Source organism: Oryza glaberrima, chromosome 4 (genome assembly GCF_000147395.1).
Source record: "Oryza glaberrima chromosome 4, OglaRS2, whole genome shotgun sequence".
Taxonomy (NCBI): domain Eukaryota; kingdom Viridiplantae; phylum Streptophyta; class Magnoliopsida; order Poales; family Poaceae; genus Oryza; species Oryza glaberrima.
Genome location: NC_068329.1, coordinates 17,934,946 through 17,955,240, shown reverse-complemented (window position 1 = coordinate 17,955,240; position 20,295 = coordinate 17,934,946). Strand labels below are relative to the sequence as shown.

Sequence of the window (20,295 nt, the reverse complement as noted above, 5' to 3'; positions counted from 1 at the left end):
AGAAAGGAGAACTTTGCCACCCAAAGCATCGCTAATAACACACCATTTACTACAGAGCAACTGAAGATAATAATATGTTGTGAATCCTCCAGCACATTGCATAGCATGCAATGTTCTGAACCCTCCTAATTTCTTTTTTTTTTTCAATTGTACAGCAGACTGAATTCTATCTCTACTAGTGATCCGCAGAAAGTATTTAACATTTTGAGGGCAAGGAGCTATATAATTACCATCCCTTTACTATAATTTACTCCCCTAAGAGTCAAAGCGTACGGGAACCTGGATGAGTAGCCATTGTTCTTCTCCAGTGCCCATGTCAGGGTATCTACTCCATCCTGTTGAGTTGTCATCTTTGCTACCATTCTCAATCCCTGCTATGCATTCATCTCGTCACTCCCAAAATATCTTCTAAAAGTTAAGCAGCTAATACCTCTCTATAGAATTTCAGCCACTAGGATATCTTTGCTTGTTGCAAATATCAAATAAATTACCAAAACTAACTCTCAGTGGCCACCGCTATACCCACAATCGATTTACTGGGTAGGTATAATCGATTTTTCAGCACCTATATTCACAGCATTTACTGGACAGGTATAATCCCTATGATATTTTTCCCACAGTTCTGCATCATTTTTACTGGGTGCCTCTTGTCAAATCAAGATTACACCCATCTGGCTGGAATGAACACCTCACTTCACAGGATTGGATAATGTATTGTGCAGTTGTACGGTACCAAAAACCAACCACAAAGATTGAAACGATATCTATCCTACATACATTCCTACTGATAGTAGCAGTTCTTCCACAACCTAACGCAGCACGAAATTGGTCGACCTTCGAGGTGCAGCACCCATAATCCAACAGGAGTACAGGTAAGCTACTACGCGTGCAGATAAACGCAGGGAAGGTGGCATCCCCAAATATCTGTGTTCCCCCCAGTGCGCTGATTTCTACCGGAATCTTCAGCTTTTGCGGCGAAAGGGAGATCAGGAGATGTATCCGACGAGATGTTATCCCCCCCAAAACGTAGAAGAGCAGAGGCCAAAAGGCGTAGGAAGACGAGACCTTACCACGGGGAGAGAGAGAGAGAGAGATCCCCCGCCGCCGCTCCGTTGAGAATGGCGGCGGCGGCGGCCGCTCGCCGCCCCGAGGTTCCGTCGTGGCGGCGTCCTCTCGCGGTCTCGCCCACGACGCCTACGAGCGGTGCGGCCCAAATGAAACGCGGTAAGAGGCCATCGGCACCGACCCGGCCCATATGCCCTTCCAGGCGAATTTCTGCGCTCAAGGCCCACGCTTTGTTGCAGTGGCCGCATCAGTGCAGCCCAGCCCAGCCCAGCGATGCGCCCCTCTCTCTCTCTCTCTCGTCGCCTCCTTGGGGCGGCCAGCCGCCGCCGACCTCGCCGGTCGCCGCCACCGGCGTCGCCGGCAGAGACAAGGTATGGGTTTTCTTCGTCGCCCCTACATACATCCTCTACGATTTGGGAGATCCTTTCCCAGTGCCCCCGCGAGCGTCGCCAAAGCGAGACGAATTGTTTGATCCTCGTTTCGCTTGGAATGGACTAGGGTTCCGGTAGAAATTGGCGCGGGAGACAAAGGTTAATGGGGATTTAGAGTTCATCTCTCACTTAGCAGTTTGTACATTTCAATTTTCAAGTCTACAGTTACATAACGTTGATGCAAGTATTTTTTGGCTGATCAGAGTAACGACGAAGAAAGATTCTTTTGGGGGTGATGTGTTCCAAATACCGAAGACTGATTCTGATTGCCGCTTCTGTTTGTTGGAGGACCAGAAGACATCTCACAAATATTTTGGGTTGGCATTTAATACATTATTATGCAGTCTCGTGAGGTCTTAATCTCCATTCTTCTGTTTGTTGGAGGACCAGAAGACATCTCACAAATATTTTGGGTTGGCATAATTATTATGCAGTCTCCTGAGGTCTTAATCTCCATTGCACAAGAAGAATCCAGTAAATGATGCACAGCTGTTATCTCGTCTCATTAGGTATATTTGAAGTGCTATCCTCTTTCATTGATGCTAAATGTACAGTTTGGTGCTATTGACATAACATGGTTTGCATCAAATTGAGCTATTGATCGATCCCTTCTTGTTCAAGCAGTGTGTCTTGGTTCAGTAAAAAACCAAGTTTGGCTGGGGAGATTTCAGTTGTTTGGGGATGACCTTACTCATAATATGTTCCAGGTACAAGGTTGACAAATTCTTACTGGGAACAACACAATTAGACAGCAGTTTATACCGGCAAGCTTGTTCTAAATAATCTTTGTACCGGCGAGAAATTTACTTATCAGGTGCTCAAAGCTGTGCCACAGATTAGCAGAGGACTTTGGTTTCTGCAGGAGACTTGGATTATCAAATCATCACTGCTTTTATTTTGACAGATCAGACTCCAGGCAACTACTGAAGGGAAGCCCCAGGATTCAATCAGAGCTACTTTCGTGTCAAGAATGAGTTGCACGGTGCTCTATTGTATCTTACAGTTGGCCTGCCTCTTCTGAAGCTTGGTTCAGGTACCCATCAACTACCTGCACATATAACAAAAAAAAAAAAAGATGCAGTTAGGAGTGCTGGCATGGAATGTTGATGTGTCATATTCTTTTATGATATTATACAAAATGATGTCATGGAAAAATATCATGCTCTTATCATGTCTCTCAGCCGCATATATATTTATATTTTTGGGATTATGATAAGCTCTCAATTTAAGATGTTTGTATAAGCAAATTCTGCTTAGTGCTCACTTTGAGTATGGGTTGCCTGCAATAGCTTGAAGTAGTCGTGGCACTGGGGGTATGCCAACTTCAAGAAGACCTTCGAGATATTGAACAACTTCACTCATTGTTGGTCGATCAAGCTCATTATCTTGAATACACCAGCATGCAACCCTGAAAGCTCTTTCTACCTGCTCCAAATCAACATCACCATGTAAATTTTGGTCCACCAAACTCCCAGCATCACCATCCAGCAGCTTATGTGCCACTAACACAGGGAAATATTCATAGTCATCACGAGTTGCAAATTCTTTGCTTGAGTTCCTCGTTCCTGAGATGATTTCCAGCAAAACCATTCCATAGCTGTAGACATCAACCTTTGATGTAATAACTGTACCACTAATCCACTCAGGTGCAAGATACCCTATAGTTCCTCGCATTGTAGTGAGAACTTGAGTAAACTCCCTTCCCAGAAACTTTGCCATCCCAAAATCTGCGATTTTTGGAACAAATGATGCATCAAGAAGTATGTTCTCTGGTTTAATGTCACAGTGTATAATGCAATCCTGGCAACTATCATGAAGGTAAGCTAGTCCTCTAGCAACTCCAAGAGCAATTTGATACCTTATGCTCCATTTCAAGACTGTAGCGTCACTGTGAAATAAATGGGTATCAAGAGAGAGGTTTGGCATGTGTTCATAGACAAGCAATCTTCTATCACCCTCACAACAGAAACCAATTAGTTTAACTAAATTGATGTGTTGGATGATTCCAATTGATCCTACTTCAGCTCTGAATTGCTTCTCTCCTTGACGAGCACCATCAAGCCTTTTTACTGCTATGACAGTAGACTCATTAAGAAGCCCTTTGAATACTGAGCCAAAACCACCTGCCCCTAGCTTATCTGAAAAGTTTTTTGTTGCATGTTGCAGATCAGCATGTCTAAATGCAATAACTCCACTACCACTATGAAAATTCTTTCTTCTGTGACCAAGCAGCCAACTCTTGTTCCTTGGGATCTTCGCTATCAAGAAGAGTGCCAAAGCAAAGGAAGCAACACTTGCAGTGACGGCAACGCCAATGATTATTGATCGTCCACTGCTTTTTATACTTTGCACCTCTTTGGCAGCAAGGCGAAGGTAAAGAGTTGCTCCATCAGTATTAGCAATATCACCGCATTTTAGCTGTTTCACATTAATCAATTCATCATTCCAAACAGAGCATCCAGTATTACCATAGTAATATGCTGTGCAAGTGCAGTTGCTCAGGCAAACTTGTGCACATCCACCTGCACTTGTAACATCTTCTATGATTTGGCCATTACTGGGTAATCCAACACACGGCATAGGGTGGAACCTGTCTTGCATACTGGTGTTTCTGTTTATACCACAGTCTAATGGAGTATTTCTCACACAGCCGCCTGTTCGATCATCTAGCTCCCAGTCATTGGGTGATCGTACAGAGAAGCCCTTCATACACTTGCAGATAGGAAGCTTGCTCTCTTCGCAGGCTGTGAAAGCTCCACAGATGCCATACACATCACACTGCTTTGGGTTGGTGTAGATTGGTACCCAATCTTGCACATGCTCCACCCACAAAAATATCTTGGTCTGACCAGAGATGTCCAGCATAAAACGCATGATCGTTGCGTTATCTAGTAAGGTATATGTGAAGTACACTTCTTCATCATTGTTGACAAAAGTAAAATCAATTAAGCGTTGACCTGTCATCTCTGGTATGGAACCAAAGTAATGTCCGTTCCATTCTCCACTAGACCAGTATGGTATAGAGGAGTTGAGAGCTGCAAGGATGAACCTGGCAGAACCATTGTTGTCAGTTAGCTCGTAACTGTACATGCCAGAAGCTGGGTCTACAGAGTTTTTCCTGGAAACAAGACGGCGGTTTAAGCCAGTGACCTTGTTCCGGCCTAGCTTTGCACCGGCGAGATGGGTATTTGTTGGGTAGTCAAAGCTTTGCCACAAGACAACCGAAGAATTTGAGGTGTTCTGCAGGACAAGGTTGCCATTATCCAATAGCTTGACCATTGTTGTGTTTGCTGTGATGTCAGCTTGGGTTGACCAGATGATGGACTTTGTGGCCTGATCTAAGATGACAAGGTTTCCGTCACCGGAGATTGTGGCCTCCGGTGAAGTGGGGCCGGTGACAGGCTCATCTCCATTGGCAACCCATGCTGGAGTGAGCTTTGGCACCTGGTTGAACCATATGCCCAGGTACCAGTTTGAAGCATTGTGGGAGGACTTACTGCTGGTTGGGAAGAAGCCAAGCGCAAACTTGCCGTTGCTGGAGACAAGCCTGTCGTTGCCGGCGAGTGTCTCCCCAGCTGAGATGGTGTCTGTCACCTTGCAGGATGCAGGAATGTGCAGTGTGAAGAGGAGGAACAGGACAGTGATGGGAAGAGCCATGGTGAACAAATCAAGAACTAGCTAGCACAGCTGCAAAGGCACTTGGGTGAGGTAGATGACAGAGGATGCCTTGGCTGCGTACATCCGGTTTGGATGTAGAGGCCAGGTTTTAATCAATTTTCTCTAAAAAAGGATGACAGAGGATGCCAACTGCGGCTTGAGCGTGTGGATACGAGAGAACACACTGCAAGAGGGAAAGTGAGTAAGCTTGTATGGTCGTTGAGACTTGGCAGATGGTAACATATTTGAAGGCAGAAAGAAGGATGCGGTCATTGGCCTGACCTAGCATATATGGCAGTAAAAAAAATTACATCATGATACAGACACATAACCGACTCTTAGGGCATTGTGACCAATTAGTCGGCTGGCAAATTAAAGAATCCGAAAGTACGGCTGATTTCTATCAAATGGTCAATCGACCGGGTTGTAATTGGACTCAGTTGTTGGTAAATGGTACTTCAATAGGGGAAATGCTAAGGGGCGATCAATCACCCCTGGGCGCCCCCCTCTCCTTCACCTGGTTTTCGTTTTTGGCACCGCATTACTATTTTATTTTAGTAAATTTATGCACTTAAAGTTTGTACACATTAAGTTTACACATCTAAAGTTTAGAGACCTAAAGTTTATAAATCAAAAATTTATATATCCGATTCAAATTTGAATTTGAATTCAAATATTTTTTATATATAGTATTTCTATATATCTAAAGTTTATACACCTAAAGTTTATAAACCCAAAGTTTATAAGTCAAAAGTTTACATACCCGATTCAAATTTGAATTATATCCGATTCAAATTTGAATTTGAATTCAAATATTTTTAATATATAGTATTTTATACATCTAAAGTTTATACACCTAAAGTTTATAGACCCAAAGTTTATAAGTCAAAAGTTTACATACCCGATTCAAATTTGAATTTGAATTATATCCGATTCAAATTTGAATTTGAATTCAAATATTTTTTATATATATAGTATTTTATACATCTAAAGTTTATACAACTAAAGTTTATAGACCCAAAGTTTATAAGTCAAAAGTTTACATACCCGATTCAAATTTAAATTCAAATATTAGTTTATAGACCCAAAGTTTATAAGTCAAAAGTTTACATACCCGTTTTAAATTTGAATTTGAATTCAAATTTTTTAACATAATTTTTTTCAACACTGTGTTTTTTATTTTTTAAAAAATTTATGATGTGGTAGGAAGAGAAGAAGGGGAGGAGGAAGGAAGAATAGTGTATAGGGGGATGGGGGGTGATCGCCTATTAGCCGCCCCCCCTTCAATCCCTTCAATAGTGGCATAAATGACTTCTGAAAACCAGAAATTTGTAGCGCTAGTGACGAATGATCCAAATTTGTGTTTAGCATCTGTATCGGCCGGCGAATTAAAGAATCTCAAGGTATGGGTGATTTCTGTCAATGATCGACCGGGTTGAATTTGGATCTAGTTGTTGGTAAATGGTAGTACTTTGACAGTGGCACAGACGACATCTGAAAGCTCGCAAATTGTACCGTAGTGGCGAATGATCCAAATCTGTGCTCAACATCTGTTTGTTTTCAACTTTGGAAACTAAAATTAATCATGTCTTCCTGGACTTCTATATCATTTGAGATGTTTATTAATATCTTATCATTGCCGATGTTTTGGACTGTTGAGCTCAGAGATAACCTGGTCAAATAGCTAGAGACAAAGTGATCTGAGTAGTACTCTAAGGTCCTGAGTTCAAATCTCCATAGGAGTGAATTTCAGATTGGGTTGTTTGCGGGGCTAAGTTCCTAATTTAAATGTACCCCAAGGTTTTGAGTTCAAATATCCATAAGAAGTGAATTTCAGATTGGGTTGTTTGTAGGGCTAAGATCCTAATTTAAATGACCGCATATATCCGATTGGATGTAGAGGCCGGGTAAAAAAAATGCCCTTCTCAAAAAAAAAAAAAAAAAGCTGGAGACAAAGTTGGCGTCCAGCGGCACTGTGACAGTGATATCCGGAGAGAAATCGTCGTCTGTTTAACCTTTAAAATATAATCATGATTAGCATGGCCATTAAACAAATGTTCCTTGTGAAATTGGCACATAATAATTCGATCATTCACCGGAAGGCCAGAACCAAACGCGACAGCTTGCTGTCTGACCGATCTCGACGATCTTGTACAGGCTCTTTGATATACAGGTTTATGACTTCTGAACAAATGGATAGCGAGAGGCGTGGCAAAGCCAGCTGAAAGCCTGAAATGGTGGTTGCTACTAGCTGTAAGTTGTAACAGCCTGCTAAGCGCACAAAGTCGTTGGCAAGTTCAGAATTGCTACACCATATCACTTGTTGGCTGGCGATACAGATTTCAGCCACTTTAAGAACTGAATGAATGAGGATGCATAAGGAGTCCCCAGTACATCGTCTGGTCAATAAAATCAAGGAAGTGGCAAAAACATTAAACTTGGGCTTTCAGCAGGGGCAAAGCGTTTGCTTGAGCTACAATCGGCATTTGTATAGCTATAGTTTCCTTTTTTTTTTCAGCCCCTAGGGGATGTAAACCTTTCTTCCTTCTATATTAATTGAAACGGGCACTGTCTCGTGCCGGTTCGTTAAAAAAAAAAGAGAAAGAACTAAATGATGAACTAACAGTCGAACTAAATGATGAATCGACCATCCCGGCCAACACAAGCTTTATCTCAGACGCCCTCGACCAGCGATCAGTAAACTCACGAATAAAGCCATTCTTGTGTGACTGTTATTCTGAAGACTGAAGAGATCAGAAATTGCACATGGAGTTAATTTTCAGGTGAACATTGTGCTAGTTTTCTACTTTGCTGAATCCTGAACGACAGATAGCAAGACTGTAAAAATTTTACTATGTTAACAAGACAACAATCAGGTGGTAAACAATTCTATTTAAAAAGAAGAAAGATGTCAGGAATTACAAAGTTCCTTTTAATTTACAAGGATACTCGAACTTAAATATTTGCAGGAAGAGAATACAGGGAGCATGTTGAATTTGAGCTTCCAGCTATTGCTTGAAGTCGCCTTGGCATTGGAGGCATGTCGACTTCAACTAGGCCCTCGAGAATTTGAACCACTCCTCCCATTGTTGGTCACCTAAACTCATCGTCTTGAATGCACCAACATGCAACCTTGAAAGCCTTTTCAGCTTCCTTCTTGTCGATGCCACCATGTAATCTGTAATCAACCAAACCACCCATATCTCCATCAAGAAGCTTACACGCCACAAGCACCGGGAAATATACGTCATGGTTACCACCACAAGGACATGAGGCATATGAGTTCCTCTTTCCTGATATTATTTCTAGCAAGACCATCCCATAGCTGTAAACATCGACTTTTGTTGTAATAGGAACACCACTAATCCATTCAGGTGCAAGGTAACCCGCAGTTCCTCTAGTTGTAGTTAAAACTCGGCTAAAATCCCTTCCCAAAAGCTTTGCCATCCCAAAATCTGCAATTTTTGGACTGAATGAATCATCGAGAAGGATGTTTTCTGGTTTAATATCACAGTGTATGATACAGTCCTGACAGTTTTCATGTAAGTAGGCCAATCCTCTAGCAATTCCGATGGCTATTTCATACCTAATATTCCAGGTAAGTGTAGTATTAGTCTGAAATAGTTGGTGATCAAGAGAACGATTTGGCATGTGTTCATAAACAAGCAACCTCCTGCCACCCTCACAACAGAAACCAATTAGTTTAACTAAATTGATGTGTTGGATGATTCCAATTGAGCTCACTTCGGCCCTAAATTGCTTCTCTCCTTGGCATGCATGGTCAAGCCTTTTCACTGCTACAACTGTGGAATCACTTAGAAACCCTTTGAATACAGAACCAAAGCTACCTCCCCCAAGCTTCTCCGTGAAATTGTTAGTTGCACGTTGCAAATCAATGTATCCAAATGGAATGATCCCATTGCAGAACTGATAATCCTTCCTTGTGCCACCTGATAGCTTTGTTTTATTCCTCCATTTCACGAGTAGTAGGATAACTAGCAGCAAACCAAATAAAGCAAAACATGCAGAAAGAACACCAATAACCATTCCTCTTTTATTTACATCTTGACTATACAATTCTTGTGCAGCAAGACGAATGTGAAAGGTTTCTCCATCTGTATTGCTATTGCCAGTACATTGATTTTTTCTTATGTTAAGCAATTCATTGTGCCAAACAGAGCATCCACCATTGCTGAAGGAGTAAGCAGTGCAGGAGCAATTATTCAAGCAAACTTGTGCACACTCACTTGAACTGTCAACACTTCCTACATTCTGGGCGTTTGGGGGCAATCTAACACAAGGCATAGAATAGAACTTATCTGATGAGCGGGTTATGGTTTTGTTGCTGATGCAGTCTATTGGAGTATTTCTTGAGCATCCACCTGTTCGATCTTCTAGTGCCCAATCCTCGAGCGATGTTATGGTGAAGCCCTTTATACAATTGCAATTTGGAAGCTCGTTATCGGTGCAAACTGTGAAAGGCCCACAAATTGCATAGACATCACATTGAGCTTTAGGTTGGGCATTGACCATTACCCAATCTTTTGATCCCTCTAGCCAAAGAAACGTCTTTGATTGACCTCCAACATCCAATATTTGACGGCTAATAATATTCTCCTTTGCCAAATTATATGTAAAGTACTTCTCTTGGTCATTGTTCACAAATGATGGAATGAAAAAATTATGGCTTGCCATCTCTGGGATTGAGGATAAGTACTCGCCATTCCATGCTCCACTAGACCAATATGGCGTGGAGGAATTCACTAGTGCAAGCAAGACCTGATTAACACCAGTAGGGTCTAACTCTTCGCAATACATACCGGTAGCTGGGTCTACTAAGTTTTTCTTAGAAACAATACGACGGTTTAGGCCAGTGATCTTGTTCCATCCAAGCTTTGCCCCGGGGAAAAATGTATCTGTGGGGTAGTCAAAGCTCTCCCAGAAAACTTCTGAAGAGTTTGAGGGGTTTGTTAGGATGAGATTTCCACTATTCAAGAGAATAACAATGGTGTTGTTTGTGGTGATGTTAGCTTGGGTAGACCAAAGGATGACCTTGGTTGAGCGGTTTAAGATGGCGAGATTTCCATCACGAAAGATCGTTAGCTCCAATAATGTGGGATCATCAATTGGCTTATCCCTATTTGCAACCCAAGCAGGAGTTAGCTTGGGAACCTGATTGAACCATATTCCTAAGTACCACTTGTTAGTTTTCCCAGATGCTTTTGTATCTGTGTTGAAGAAGCCAAATGCATACCTGCCATTTTTCGAGACGAGCTTGTCATCTTTGGCCAACGTTTGGCCAGCTGAGATGGTGTCCGTCGTGGCAGAACTTGCTGGGATGCATTGGGAGAACAGTAGTAATATGAAAATGAGGAGAGCCATGGTGAAACTGTAGGATAGGTGATCACTGCTCTTCACTTCTTGCATTTTATAGTAGGTAAATGAGACCCATAGGGAATAACAAGATAACAAAGGATACGCTTGCATAATGTTGGAGGGCAAAATGGTAACAGTGATAACATATCTGGACAGTGATGTAATAAGATCTTTTGTTATGCTTTGCAAAATATCCACGGCATGGAGACTTTGTGTGGAATTACAGTGGCTTTGACTGGGAAAATGACCCTGGGTATAGTGATGCAAAGATCCTGATGGTCCAGACAAAAAGAAAAAAAAAATCAACAAGCACAAGTTACCACAGAATCTTGAACTGATCTTCAGCGTTATTGCGAGCTAGCAGTGCTGTAGCGGCAACGGCACGAACGAGAACCTGGTGTGTCATGCCCTGTTTGGTTCATGGGACTAATTCATTAGTCCCTTTTAGTCCCTAAGAATTTAAACAGATGTGACAAAAAAAGACTAAAAGTGTATATTGGGACTATAATCCATTAGTTCCTCTTGGAGGTACTTATAAGAACTAAAGTGATAGTCTCTCTCTTCTCTGTCTCGGTCCATATGTCTTTAGTTCCTATATCTTAAATAGTAGGGGACTAAAATTTTTAGTCCAGAGACTAATTTTAGTCTAGAGACTAATGATCCATTCAGGGCCTTAGAACTTAAAACAGTCAGTCTCATGTTGCTTCCAGTTTCCAGGTCCCATTAATTCCTGGTCATAAAATGGTGCAGGGCTGGCGTATTAATTGGTGGTGCATCGTGTGGATTGGCTGCCTGATCAGTGATACTGATGGACAGATGACTATTGGAGGCGTTTTGGTTGGAGAGTGGAAATGCAAAGGGTAACGGAATTTGGAAGTGATTTGAATGGAGGGAATCCGATCGAACAAAACCCTGACTTTGTTTGGTCCTCAGGTGCAATGCAGCGTTGGAAACCATTTCCTTTCTGTTTGGAACGATCACATGTAACTTGAGTCCAGTAAGTAGTGAATACTTAGCATCCAAACTCTTGATGCGAATTTTGGGCACAACCATCGACCGTTAGGCCACTGGTCAGACATCCATCGTCTATGATAAAGTACGCGATTATAATTTAACATAACCTAAGATAATAGTCTGACTTTACTATTATCTAGGGATGTTAACGAGACGAGCTCGAGCGAGCTCACCTACCTAGACTCGAGCTCGACACAAACTCGAGCCAAGCCTGCGTAACCTTTAAGCTTCCAGACAAACTCGGTTCGAGCTCGACCATCGAGCTTAGTTAACATATATTTTAAGAATATAATCTCTAAATAAAAGTAATTAATTTCTATTTAATTATATTAGTGAATAGAAGAAAAAGAACTAAGATAAATATATGATATTAATATAAGCTATTTTATCGTGTGGATACATATAAATGGCAGCATATTTGATCTATTAGTTTATAAAGTAAATAATAAAAATTATATATTATTAGGCTTGACAGGAGCTCAAGCTCGGCTCGTCTAGAGCTCGAATCAAGCTTAAATTGAGCCTAGGACAAGTCGAACTCAAGATTTTGTTTTTATAGCCTTACTATTTTATTAACACCTATTACAAATCCAAGTCCGAATTTATAACCGAATACTTAGATATATTCGACACAAACTCTAAAAGCATTATGTAACAGGGGGTGTCATGCTATTACTGAACTGAAAATTAAACTCAACGGTCTCTGAAATATACAGAGAGACAAAACTCATTATAACTTTGTTCATAAAGTATATATGTTTTAAATCTGCAAATGTAATTGAGTTTGATTTTAAATTATTTGCAGGGGTATAAAACTTACATTGCATCCTCTAACTCCTCCTCCTCCCTCTTCTTCTTCTTCTTAAGAATTCCCCCTCAATCCCCTTCAAACCAAATAAAGCCTTAAGAATTTTAATTACACCAAACTCTAAAATTTCTGCGTTTTACAAAACACGCAATTCGAATAAAAAATCTCTAATAACGAAAAAAACAGCTAAACGATATTAAAAGATGATATGATTAACAGTTTCAGGTTTATGATAAAGTTTAGAAGCTTAATTCTGTCCCTCCCTTTCAGTTTCTTTTTAACCAGTTGAGCCGCACACAAGGGATTCTGCCCATTATTGTTAGGTACAAAGAATTGTTTAATCTTCATGGGAATTCTACTCAACCAAATCAGATTCATTTCAGAGCCAATTACACCTCCTAAGGTAATCTGCCTGTGCAGGGATCTTGTTAATTGTATAGATCTTTTTTATTCCCCAGAGTTGTTCATATCTCACCTTACACTCTCCCCATCATGCCTTACATCTAGCAACTCTATCAAATCATTTTTGTCAGCCTCACTTGGGTTCCTCCTAAACTCTAACTTCCACTCGCCAATCGCCATCATTAAAAAGCTCCTTACATTGTGTCCAAGCTGGATTCTATATAAGTTCGGACTATTTACTCTTGGGGATATTTTATCAGCCCATACATCTGCTGGGAATCTATTCCCTTTATACACTTTTCTTTCATCATATCTTAAGGACAATATCTAGCAAACAAATGGTCCGTATTGTTCAATCTCATTTGCATATTTTATCATGCAGATTAAAGATATAATTCCATAGTTAAGCCTTTTCACCTCTAGCTCTCCTTCATAAAGCTCATCTAGCATCTCCTTCACTACCTCCTTTATGTGTGCCCACATCTTCCTATAAAAACCTATAGGAAAGCCAACTGGGCTCCTTAAAAGCTCTTCTGTACAAAAAGTTATAGTTAAAATCCAACTATATCATCATCAAACATTCTTAACCTCTCATTCCACACTTCTTGCTGTTAGTGGATATTGTTCATGACCTCTTTTAAAAAGAGTATCTTGTAGTCATCATAAATTGTTCATTTGTGCCTATGAAATGGTATTGTCCCATCCCCCAATTGTAGAGAAAACAAATGCAACTCTTTTCGAATGATACCGTCGCTCATTCTTGGAATTTCTTTAGAAAAAGAAAGTATAACTTTCAGCCTCTGGACCAATTAATGATGCCCACAACTATATTTGTGGGCACTAGGATTTGAATCCTAATGGGGCCCGAAGTCATGCACCCATGACTATATCACTACGCCAATGGTTCCTCCCTTATTCTTACGATACTATGGAGAAATTTAATATGAAAAAGTGAAAGGAGAAGGAACATATTATTACTTCCTAGCATCATTGGCAAAACCGCAAAACGATGAGCTCTAGAATTGAGACTAGGGTTTAAACGTGGCCACTAGGGTGCTAGGTAATGACCTTGCCATTGATCTCGCTATTGCATGAATCACGGAGCAGATTCTGATCAGATGTTTGTTAGATCTGTCCAGCCAAACTTCTACTAAATAATGGATAGCAAATTGGTAGAATATATCAAAAGTAGGTGATAAACAACTCAATTGAGAGATAAGGAATATGATAGGAATTCCCAATCCCCTTTTAGTCCTAGAATAATAATAGTTGCAAACAATATCAGTCTATCACTCATACCTATATTTGTAGTAAAAGGAACTATACATATTTAAAAGGATTGTTGAACTGAAATATTTGATACAAAAGAAGCTGAGGAACATGTCGGATTTGAGCTTCCAGCAGCAATTGCTTCGAGGAGCCTTGGCATTGGGGGCATGTTGATTTCAACTAGACCCTCGAGAATCTGAACCACTCCTCCCATTGTTGGTCGATTAAACTCATTATCTTGAATGCACCAACACGCTACCTTGCAAGCTATTTCAGCCTCCTTGATGTCAATCTCATCATCTAATCTATAATCAACCAAACCACCCATATCTCCATCAAGAAGCTTACGGGCTACAAGCACCGGAAAATAAACATCATGATCACCGCCACAAGAACATGAGGTACGTGCGTTCCTCTTTCCTGATATTATTTCTAGCAAGACCATCCCATAGCTGTAAACATCGACTTTTGTTGTAATAGGAACACCACTAATCCATTCAGGTGCAAGGTAACCTACGGTTCCTCTCACCGTAGTCAAAACTCGGCTAAAATCCCTTCCCAAAAGCTTTGCCATCCCAAAGTCTGCAATTTTTGGAATGAATGAAGCATCGAGAAGGATGTTTTCTGGTTTAATATCACAGTGTATGATACAATCTTGGCAGTTTTCATGTAAATAGGCTAGTCCTCTAGCAATTCCAATGGCTATTTGGTACCTAATGTTCCAAGTTATTGTAGTTTTGCTCTGAAATAATTGGAGATCAAGAGAACGATTTGCCATGTGCTCATAAACAAGCAGCCTCTTGCCAGCCTCACAACAGAAACCGATCAGTTTAACTAGATTGATGTGTTGGATGATTCCAATTGAGCTCACTTCGGACCTAAATTGCTTCTCTCCTTGGCATGCATGGTCAAGCCTTTTCACTGCTATAGTTGTGGAATCACTTAGAGACCCCTTGAATACAGAACCAAAGCTACCTCCCCCGAGCTTCTCTGAGAAATTTTTAGTTGCGCGTTGCAAATCAATGTATCCAAATGCAATAATCCCATTGCAAAACTGAGAATCTTTCAAAGTGTCACCAAAGAACTTTGTTTTACTCCTCCGTCTCAGCAATAACAGGATCAATGGTAGCAAACCTAATAAAACAAAACTTGCAGAAATAACCGCTCCAATAACCATTACTCTTTTATTGGCTTTTTTACTATACAATTCTTCTGCGGCAAGACGTATGTGAAGGGCTTCTCCATCTGTATTGCTACTGTCACTACATTGACTTTTTCTTATGTTAAGCAATTCGTTGTGCCAAATAGAGCATCCACCATTGCTGAAGGAATAAGCAGTGCAAGAGCAATTATTCAAGCAAACCTGCGCACACTCACTTGAACTTTTAACACTTCCTATGTTCTGTTCGTTCTGGGGCAGTTTAACGCATGTCATAGAATAGAACTTATCTGAAGAATGAGTTGTGTTTTTATTGTTGGTGCAGTCTATCGGAGTATTTCTTGAGCATCCACCCGTACGATCTTCTAGTTCCCAATCCTCATGTGATGTTATTGTGAAGCCCTTTATACAATTGCAATTTGGAAGCTCGTTATCGATGCAAATTGTGTAAGGCCCACAAACTGCATAGACATCACATTGAGATTTAGGTTGGGCATAGTTCATTACCCAATCTTGCAAGTCCTCATACCAAAGGAACGTCTTGGCTTGACCTCCAACGTCCACTATATGACGACTAACAGTCCTTTCATCTACCAAAGTATATGTAAAGTACCTCTCTTGGTCATTGTGAACAAATGTTGAATTAAAAACAGTATGGCTTGCCATCTCTGGGACCGCAGCAAAGTAATCCCCATTCCATGGGCCACTAGACCAATACGGTGTGAAGGAATTCAATGGTGTAAGCAAGGACTGATCAACACCACTAGGGTCTAACTCTTTACAATATACACCAGCAGCTAGGTCCTTTGAGTTCTTCTTTGAGATAATACGACGGTTTAGGCCGGTAACCTTGTCCCATCCAAGCTTGGCCCCGGGAAAAAGTGTATCAGTGGGGTAGTCAAAGCTCTGCCAGAAAACTTCTGAAGAGTTTGAGGGGTTTGTTAGGATGAGATTTCCACTACTCAAGAGCATAGCACTGGTGTTATTGTTAGTGATATTAGCTTGACTAGACCAAATGATGGTCTTGGCTGACCGATTTAAGATGACAAGATTTCCATCATGGAAGATTGTTAGCTCTAATGAGGTGGGATCATTGATTGGATTATCCCTATTTGCAACCCAAGCAGGAGTTATCTTCGGAACCTGATTGAACCAAATTCCTAAGTACCACTTGCTACTTTTCTGGGATACTTCTACTCTTTCTGTCTCAAAGAAGCCAAGTGCATACCTGCCATTTTTCGAGACGAGCTTGTCCTTTCTACCCAATGCGTTGCCCACTGAGATGGTGTCCGTCATGGCAGCATTTGCTGAGATGCATAGGGAGAACAGGAGCACTACATAAATGAGGAGAGCCATGATGAGGGCCAACTGTAGTATATGTGATCACTGGTCAGTTCTGATTTCATTTATAGTAGGGAACTGAGGCATATATAGAGAAGTAGAAACATATATAGTAATCCTTCCATTTCAGGTTATAAGACGTTTTGACTTTGGTCAAAGTAAAACTACTCTAAGTTTGACTAATTTTGTAGAAAAAATAGTAATATTTTTAACCTAAGACAATATATTATGAAAATTTGTTCAATTATAGATTTAATGAAACTTTGCTGGTGTTGTAAAATATTACTATTTTTTCTACAAAGTTAGTCAAATTTAGAGTTGTTTGATTTTGACCAAAGTTAAAACGTCTTATAATCTGAAACGGAGGGAGTGCTTATGTAATATTGGAGGGAAAAATGGCACAGTTGATACATGTCTCGTTGGTAATGCAAGATCTTTTGTTATGAATTGCGAAACATCCACGGCATGGCAACCATGTGTGACGAATGACAATCGTACCTACAATACTTTTTTCAGCTAGATTTCGATGGCGCAGCAATGCAAACAACCATCTAGAGACGACCACATCAGAGAGACACCGCCTGTTCTTTTCTTCTAAATGGCTGAATGGATGAATTAATAGATGACAACCATACCTTACATGAGCCTGTCAGTTTTCCTCTAAAAAGATATTATGGTTGTGTTTAGTTCACGTCAAAATTAAAAGTTTGGTTGAAATTGGAACGATGTGATGGAAAAGTTGTAAGTTTATGTGTGTAAGAAAGTTTCGATGTGATAGAAAAGTTAAAAATTTGAAGAAAAACTTTAAAACTAAACACGGCCTATAATGGAAGATACACCACAGTCAGACCATTCACACACACCCATGAGTGCACACCTATACGAACGCCAATAAATTATCTGAGAAAGTAGAGACCTCCCGTATTACGGGAAATGTACTCATTTTGTACGGGCACATGTACTCATACCCACTGAAATTTTACATGCATGAATTTCTAAAATTGATGGACAATGACCTTAAACCATGGCGGGCTGCAGCGGTGATTATTGAGCCAAAGTCTTTATACAAGAAAGTGATGGCTTTTTCTTATACTCCCTACGTATTTTAATGTATGACGTTATTGACTTCTTACCAATGTTTGACCATTTGTTTTATTCAAAATTTTTGTGAAAATATAAAAATATTTATGTCATGCTTAAAGGATATTTGATGATGAATCAAGTCATAATAAAATAAATGATAATTGCATAAATTTTTTGAATAAAATGAATGGTCAAACGTTGGAAAAAAATCAACGGTGTCATACATTAAAATATGGAGGTAGTATACAGATAATATATATCAATCGTGTCTACATCCCTTATGGATGTACAAATCCAAAAGTGATGGCTATTTGACACCGATCTTAAGTAAATATTCAGCAAACACGTACCTATTGTTTGAATCTCTGCCTCTGGTAAGTCGTGTAAAGTAAAGTACCCATTCGACTAGTCAGTTTTGAAGCTTCCAACTTGTTAGTAGTTGTTAACAGGTGACTCGGTAGTTTTTAGTGATGTGTAACAATATTGAGTGGCCAAAATGCAGTAGACTAGTTCTGAGCATGTCGACTAGCAAGGAGCACGATCTGTGAGACATGCCAGTATCAGTATGCCACTGATGCGTATCAGCGTATGATGACCTCTCCAAGGATGGGAGGATGCCAATTAATTTGCTCAAAGGGTTAACTCAAAAGTGCCAATTTACATGAAGCACTTCATATGAATTTTGCATATGAATGTTAACATTAGGGTTAACATGTAGTCTTTTTATCTTCCTATAAAAAGTATGGAGTTAAGTAAAGAGTAAAGTACATTGGCGGTCCTTAAACTTGTAGTGTTGTATCATATAGGTCCATAAACTCTTAAAATGCATATCAAGGTGCCAGAACTTGTCAAAGTGTATCATCTAAGTCCCAAATCGACACATCCCCTCTATGATCTATGTGGCGCTGATATAGCATGCCACATGGGCGTGACATGTCCTTTTCTTTTTTTTCTTCTTTTCTTTTTTTTTTCTTTTTCGTTTTCTTCTCATTCTTCTTTTTTTCCTTTCTTCTGCTCAGGTCACAGAGAAAGGAGAAGAAAGGGAAAAAAAGAGAAGAAAAAAAGAAAAAGGAAAAATTTTAAATGGGTCCCATTTGTCAGTCCAAAATAATGCCATGTCATGTCTGTGTGGTATGCCACATCAACGCCACGTAGGATCCTAAGGGGTTTTGGTGATTTGAGACCTAGATGACACAGTATGACAAGTTCTGAGACTTGGATGTGCATTTTGAGAGTTTAGGGACAAAGATGACACATCCCTACAAGTTTAAGGACCGTCCGTACACTTTACTCTTAAATAAAGCATAGTGGTTACAAGTGCCTCAGTAGCACCTGAGGTCCTGGGTTCAACTCCACATGGGAGCAAATTTTGCAGGATTTAACGGCTTTGTGCTTTCAGTGGTAGGCGACGTACCCGTCGACAGTGAGACGCATGTGGTGACTTCGTCAATCTCAAAAGATTTGCCGGCCTAGTCTTCGAAGATGCTCATCGGGGTGAGTGCGCGTGCGTTGTGAATGTCTGCGTTGTACCGTGTAATTATCGAAAAAAATAGTGAGAGTAGTTGACAATCTAGGCCCACATCATTCTTTTCTCTCTTTTTTTTAAAAAAAATGTTGGTGGTGTGAGGTGGTGGAAGATTTATTACTCACCGGTCACCGCCACCAATACTATACTCTTTAAAAGAAGTATATATTGTAACACTACCCTATATTCATCTGTGCCATCAAAACGTGTTGTGCCTCTTGTTTTTCTTTTCTTGTTTTGAGATTACATGGGAGAGTCATACGCACATACGAATACGCCCCATAACACATGCTAAACCAGCGAGACACATCCATGATCTTACTAAAATTATGATAAAAACCCACCTACATATGCATAATATTCGTAGGTATCAGGGTTTGAACTTTACCACTACATGACTGATGATTCTTCCTTATTACATCTTGTTTTGGCCCCAACTAGTTCCTTTTTTGTCTGCAAAAGGACATGTTTCTGTTATTCATTTGTTCATCCATGGGCCACCTCGCCCAGTCAGCTTGTGATCCTTGCGATGTAATGCAGATGCTAAAATTTGACGATGAGGATGGAGGTTTTTTTTTTTTTTGCCCCCTGTTTTGTTGTGACTGGGCGGTTGAGCGGGCCATTTGATCCACTCGTGTGCACGCGCGCCGTAAGGCCTCGTGGCCCCGGAACTTCCCCATTGCTTCGGTGTACTTCGACCAGCCGATCGACGCACCCGGCGGCCACATCGTCGATGGCGGCGTGCTGGAGATCGGCGCGCGGAGGCGGAGGGGGAACCTCGTCGCGGGTGTGGTGGCCGGCTTGTCGCGCGGCGGCGCGGCCGTAGCGCTCGTCCGTTAGCCTGTTAGAGCGGCTATAATAACATACTATTAGCTAGCTATAAATATAATTTAATGAGATAAAAGATAAAAGAGAAGGGTAGCGGGCTACAGATCTGTAGCCAGCTGCAGCGCGGACTCCAAGACACGATATGTGTATGTCAGGTGAGACCATATATATTAATAGCATAGTAAGCAACTATTGTATGAATTGGTTGTTTGATTGGCTATAGATAAATTAAAACTGTTAGTGGGCTATACTATTAAACTTATTAAACTTGCTCTTAAGCTAGGCCGCGCACGATCCAATCTCGCACGCACCACTGTCCTGGAGGATTCTGGAGCAC

The 20,295-nt window shown here is 40.7% G+C and overlaps 3 protein-coding genes and 1 long non-coding RNA gene across 10 annotated transcripts; 1 reads left to right on the top strand and 3 right to left on the bottom strand.

Annotated features, from left to right (window-relative positions):
- The first annotated feature begins 1,339 nt into the window (after positions 1-1,339).
- Positions 1,340-5,719, top strand: LOC127772150 (uncharacterized). 7 transcript variants are annotated; one of them, XR_008017297.1, is made up of 7 exons: positions 1,340-1,595; positions 1,700-1,813; positions 1,931-2,005; positions 2,204-2,310; positions 2,401-2,529; positions 3,663-3,869; positions 4,147-5,719. It is a non-coding gene; the product is annotated as an uncharacterized LOC127772150 (long non-coding RNA). The 7 variants fall into 7 exon arrangements; XR_008017296.1 differs by having other exon boundaries at positions 2,121-2,310; XR_008017298.1 differs by having other exon boundaries at positions 1,341-1,436; positions 1,700-1,849; positions 2,121-2,310.
- LOC127772149 (G-type lectin S-receptor-like serine/threonine-protein kinase At2g19130) lies at positions 2,461-5,153 on the bottom strand. Its single transcript, XM_052298138.1, has 2 exons — positions 2,761-5,153; positions 2,461-2,544 (listed from the first exon to the last, which is right to left on the bottom strand). Exons 1-2 carry the CDS (start codon positions 5,151-5,153, stop codon positions 2,541-2,543), a joined length of 2,397 nt encoding a protein of 798 aa, XP_052154098.1. The 3' UTR covers positions 2,461-2,540.
- A 2,237-nt stretch (positions 5,720-7,956) lies between the features above and the next one.
- Positions 7,957-10,537, bottom strand: LOC127770020 (G-type lectin S-receptor-like serine/threonine-protein kinase At2g19130). The gene has a single exon (XM_052295689.1). It carries the CDS (start codon positions 10,533-10,535, stop codon positions 8,247-8,249), a length of 2,289 nt encoding a protein of 762 aa, XP_052151649.1. The 5' UTR covers positions 10,536-10,537; the 3' UTR covers positions 7,957-8,246.
- A 3,546-nt stretch (positions 10,538-14,083) lies between these two features.
- Positions 14,084-16,537, bottom strand: LOC127770833 (G-type lectin S-receptor-like serine/threonine-protein kinase At2g19130). The gene has a single exon (XM_052296617.1). It carries the CDS (start codon positions 16,535-16,537, stop codon positions 14,084-14,086), a length of 2,454 nt encoding a protein of 817 aa, XP_052152577.1.
- Between the last annotated feature and the right edge of the window lie 3,758 nt (positions 16,538-20,295).

What these genes read in the sequence shown, in the direction of transcription:
- LOC127772149 (XM_052298138.1), bottom strand. Translation starts at nt 5,153, where the DNA reads ATGGCTCTTCCCATCACTGTCCTGTTCCTCCTCTTCACACTGCACATT.
- LOC127770020 (XM_052295689.1), bottom strand. Translation starts at nt 10,535, where the DNA reads ATGGCTCTCCTCATTTTCATATTACTACTGTTCTCCCAATGCATCCCA.
- LOC127770833 (XM_052296617.1), bottom strand. Translation starts at nt 16,537, where the DNA reads ATGGCTCTCCTCATTTATGTAGTGCTCCTGTTCTCCCTATGCATCTCA.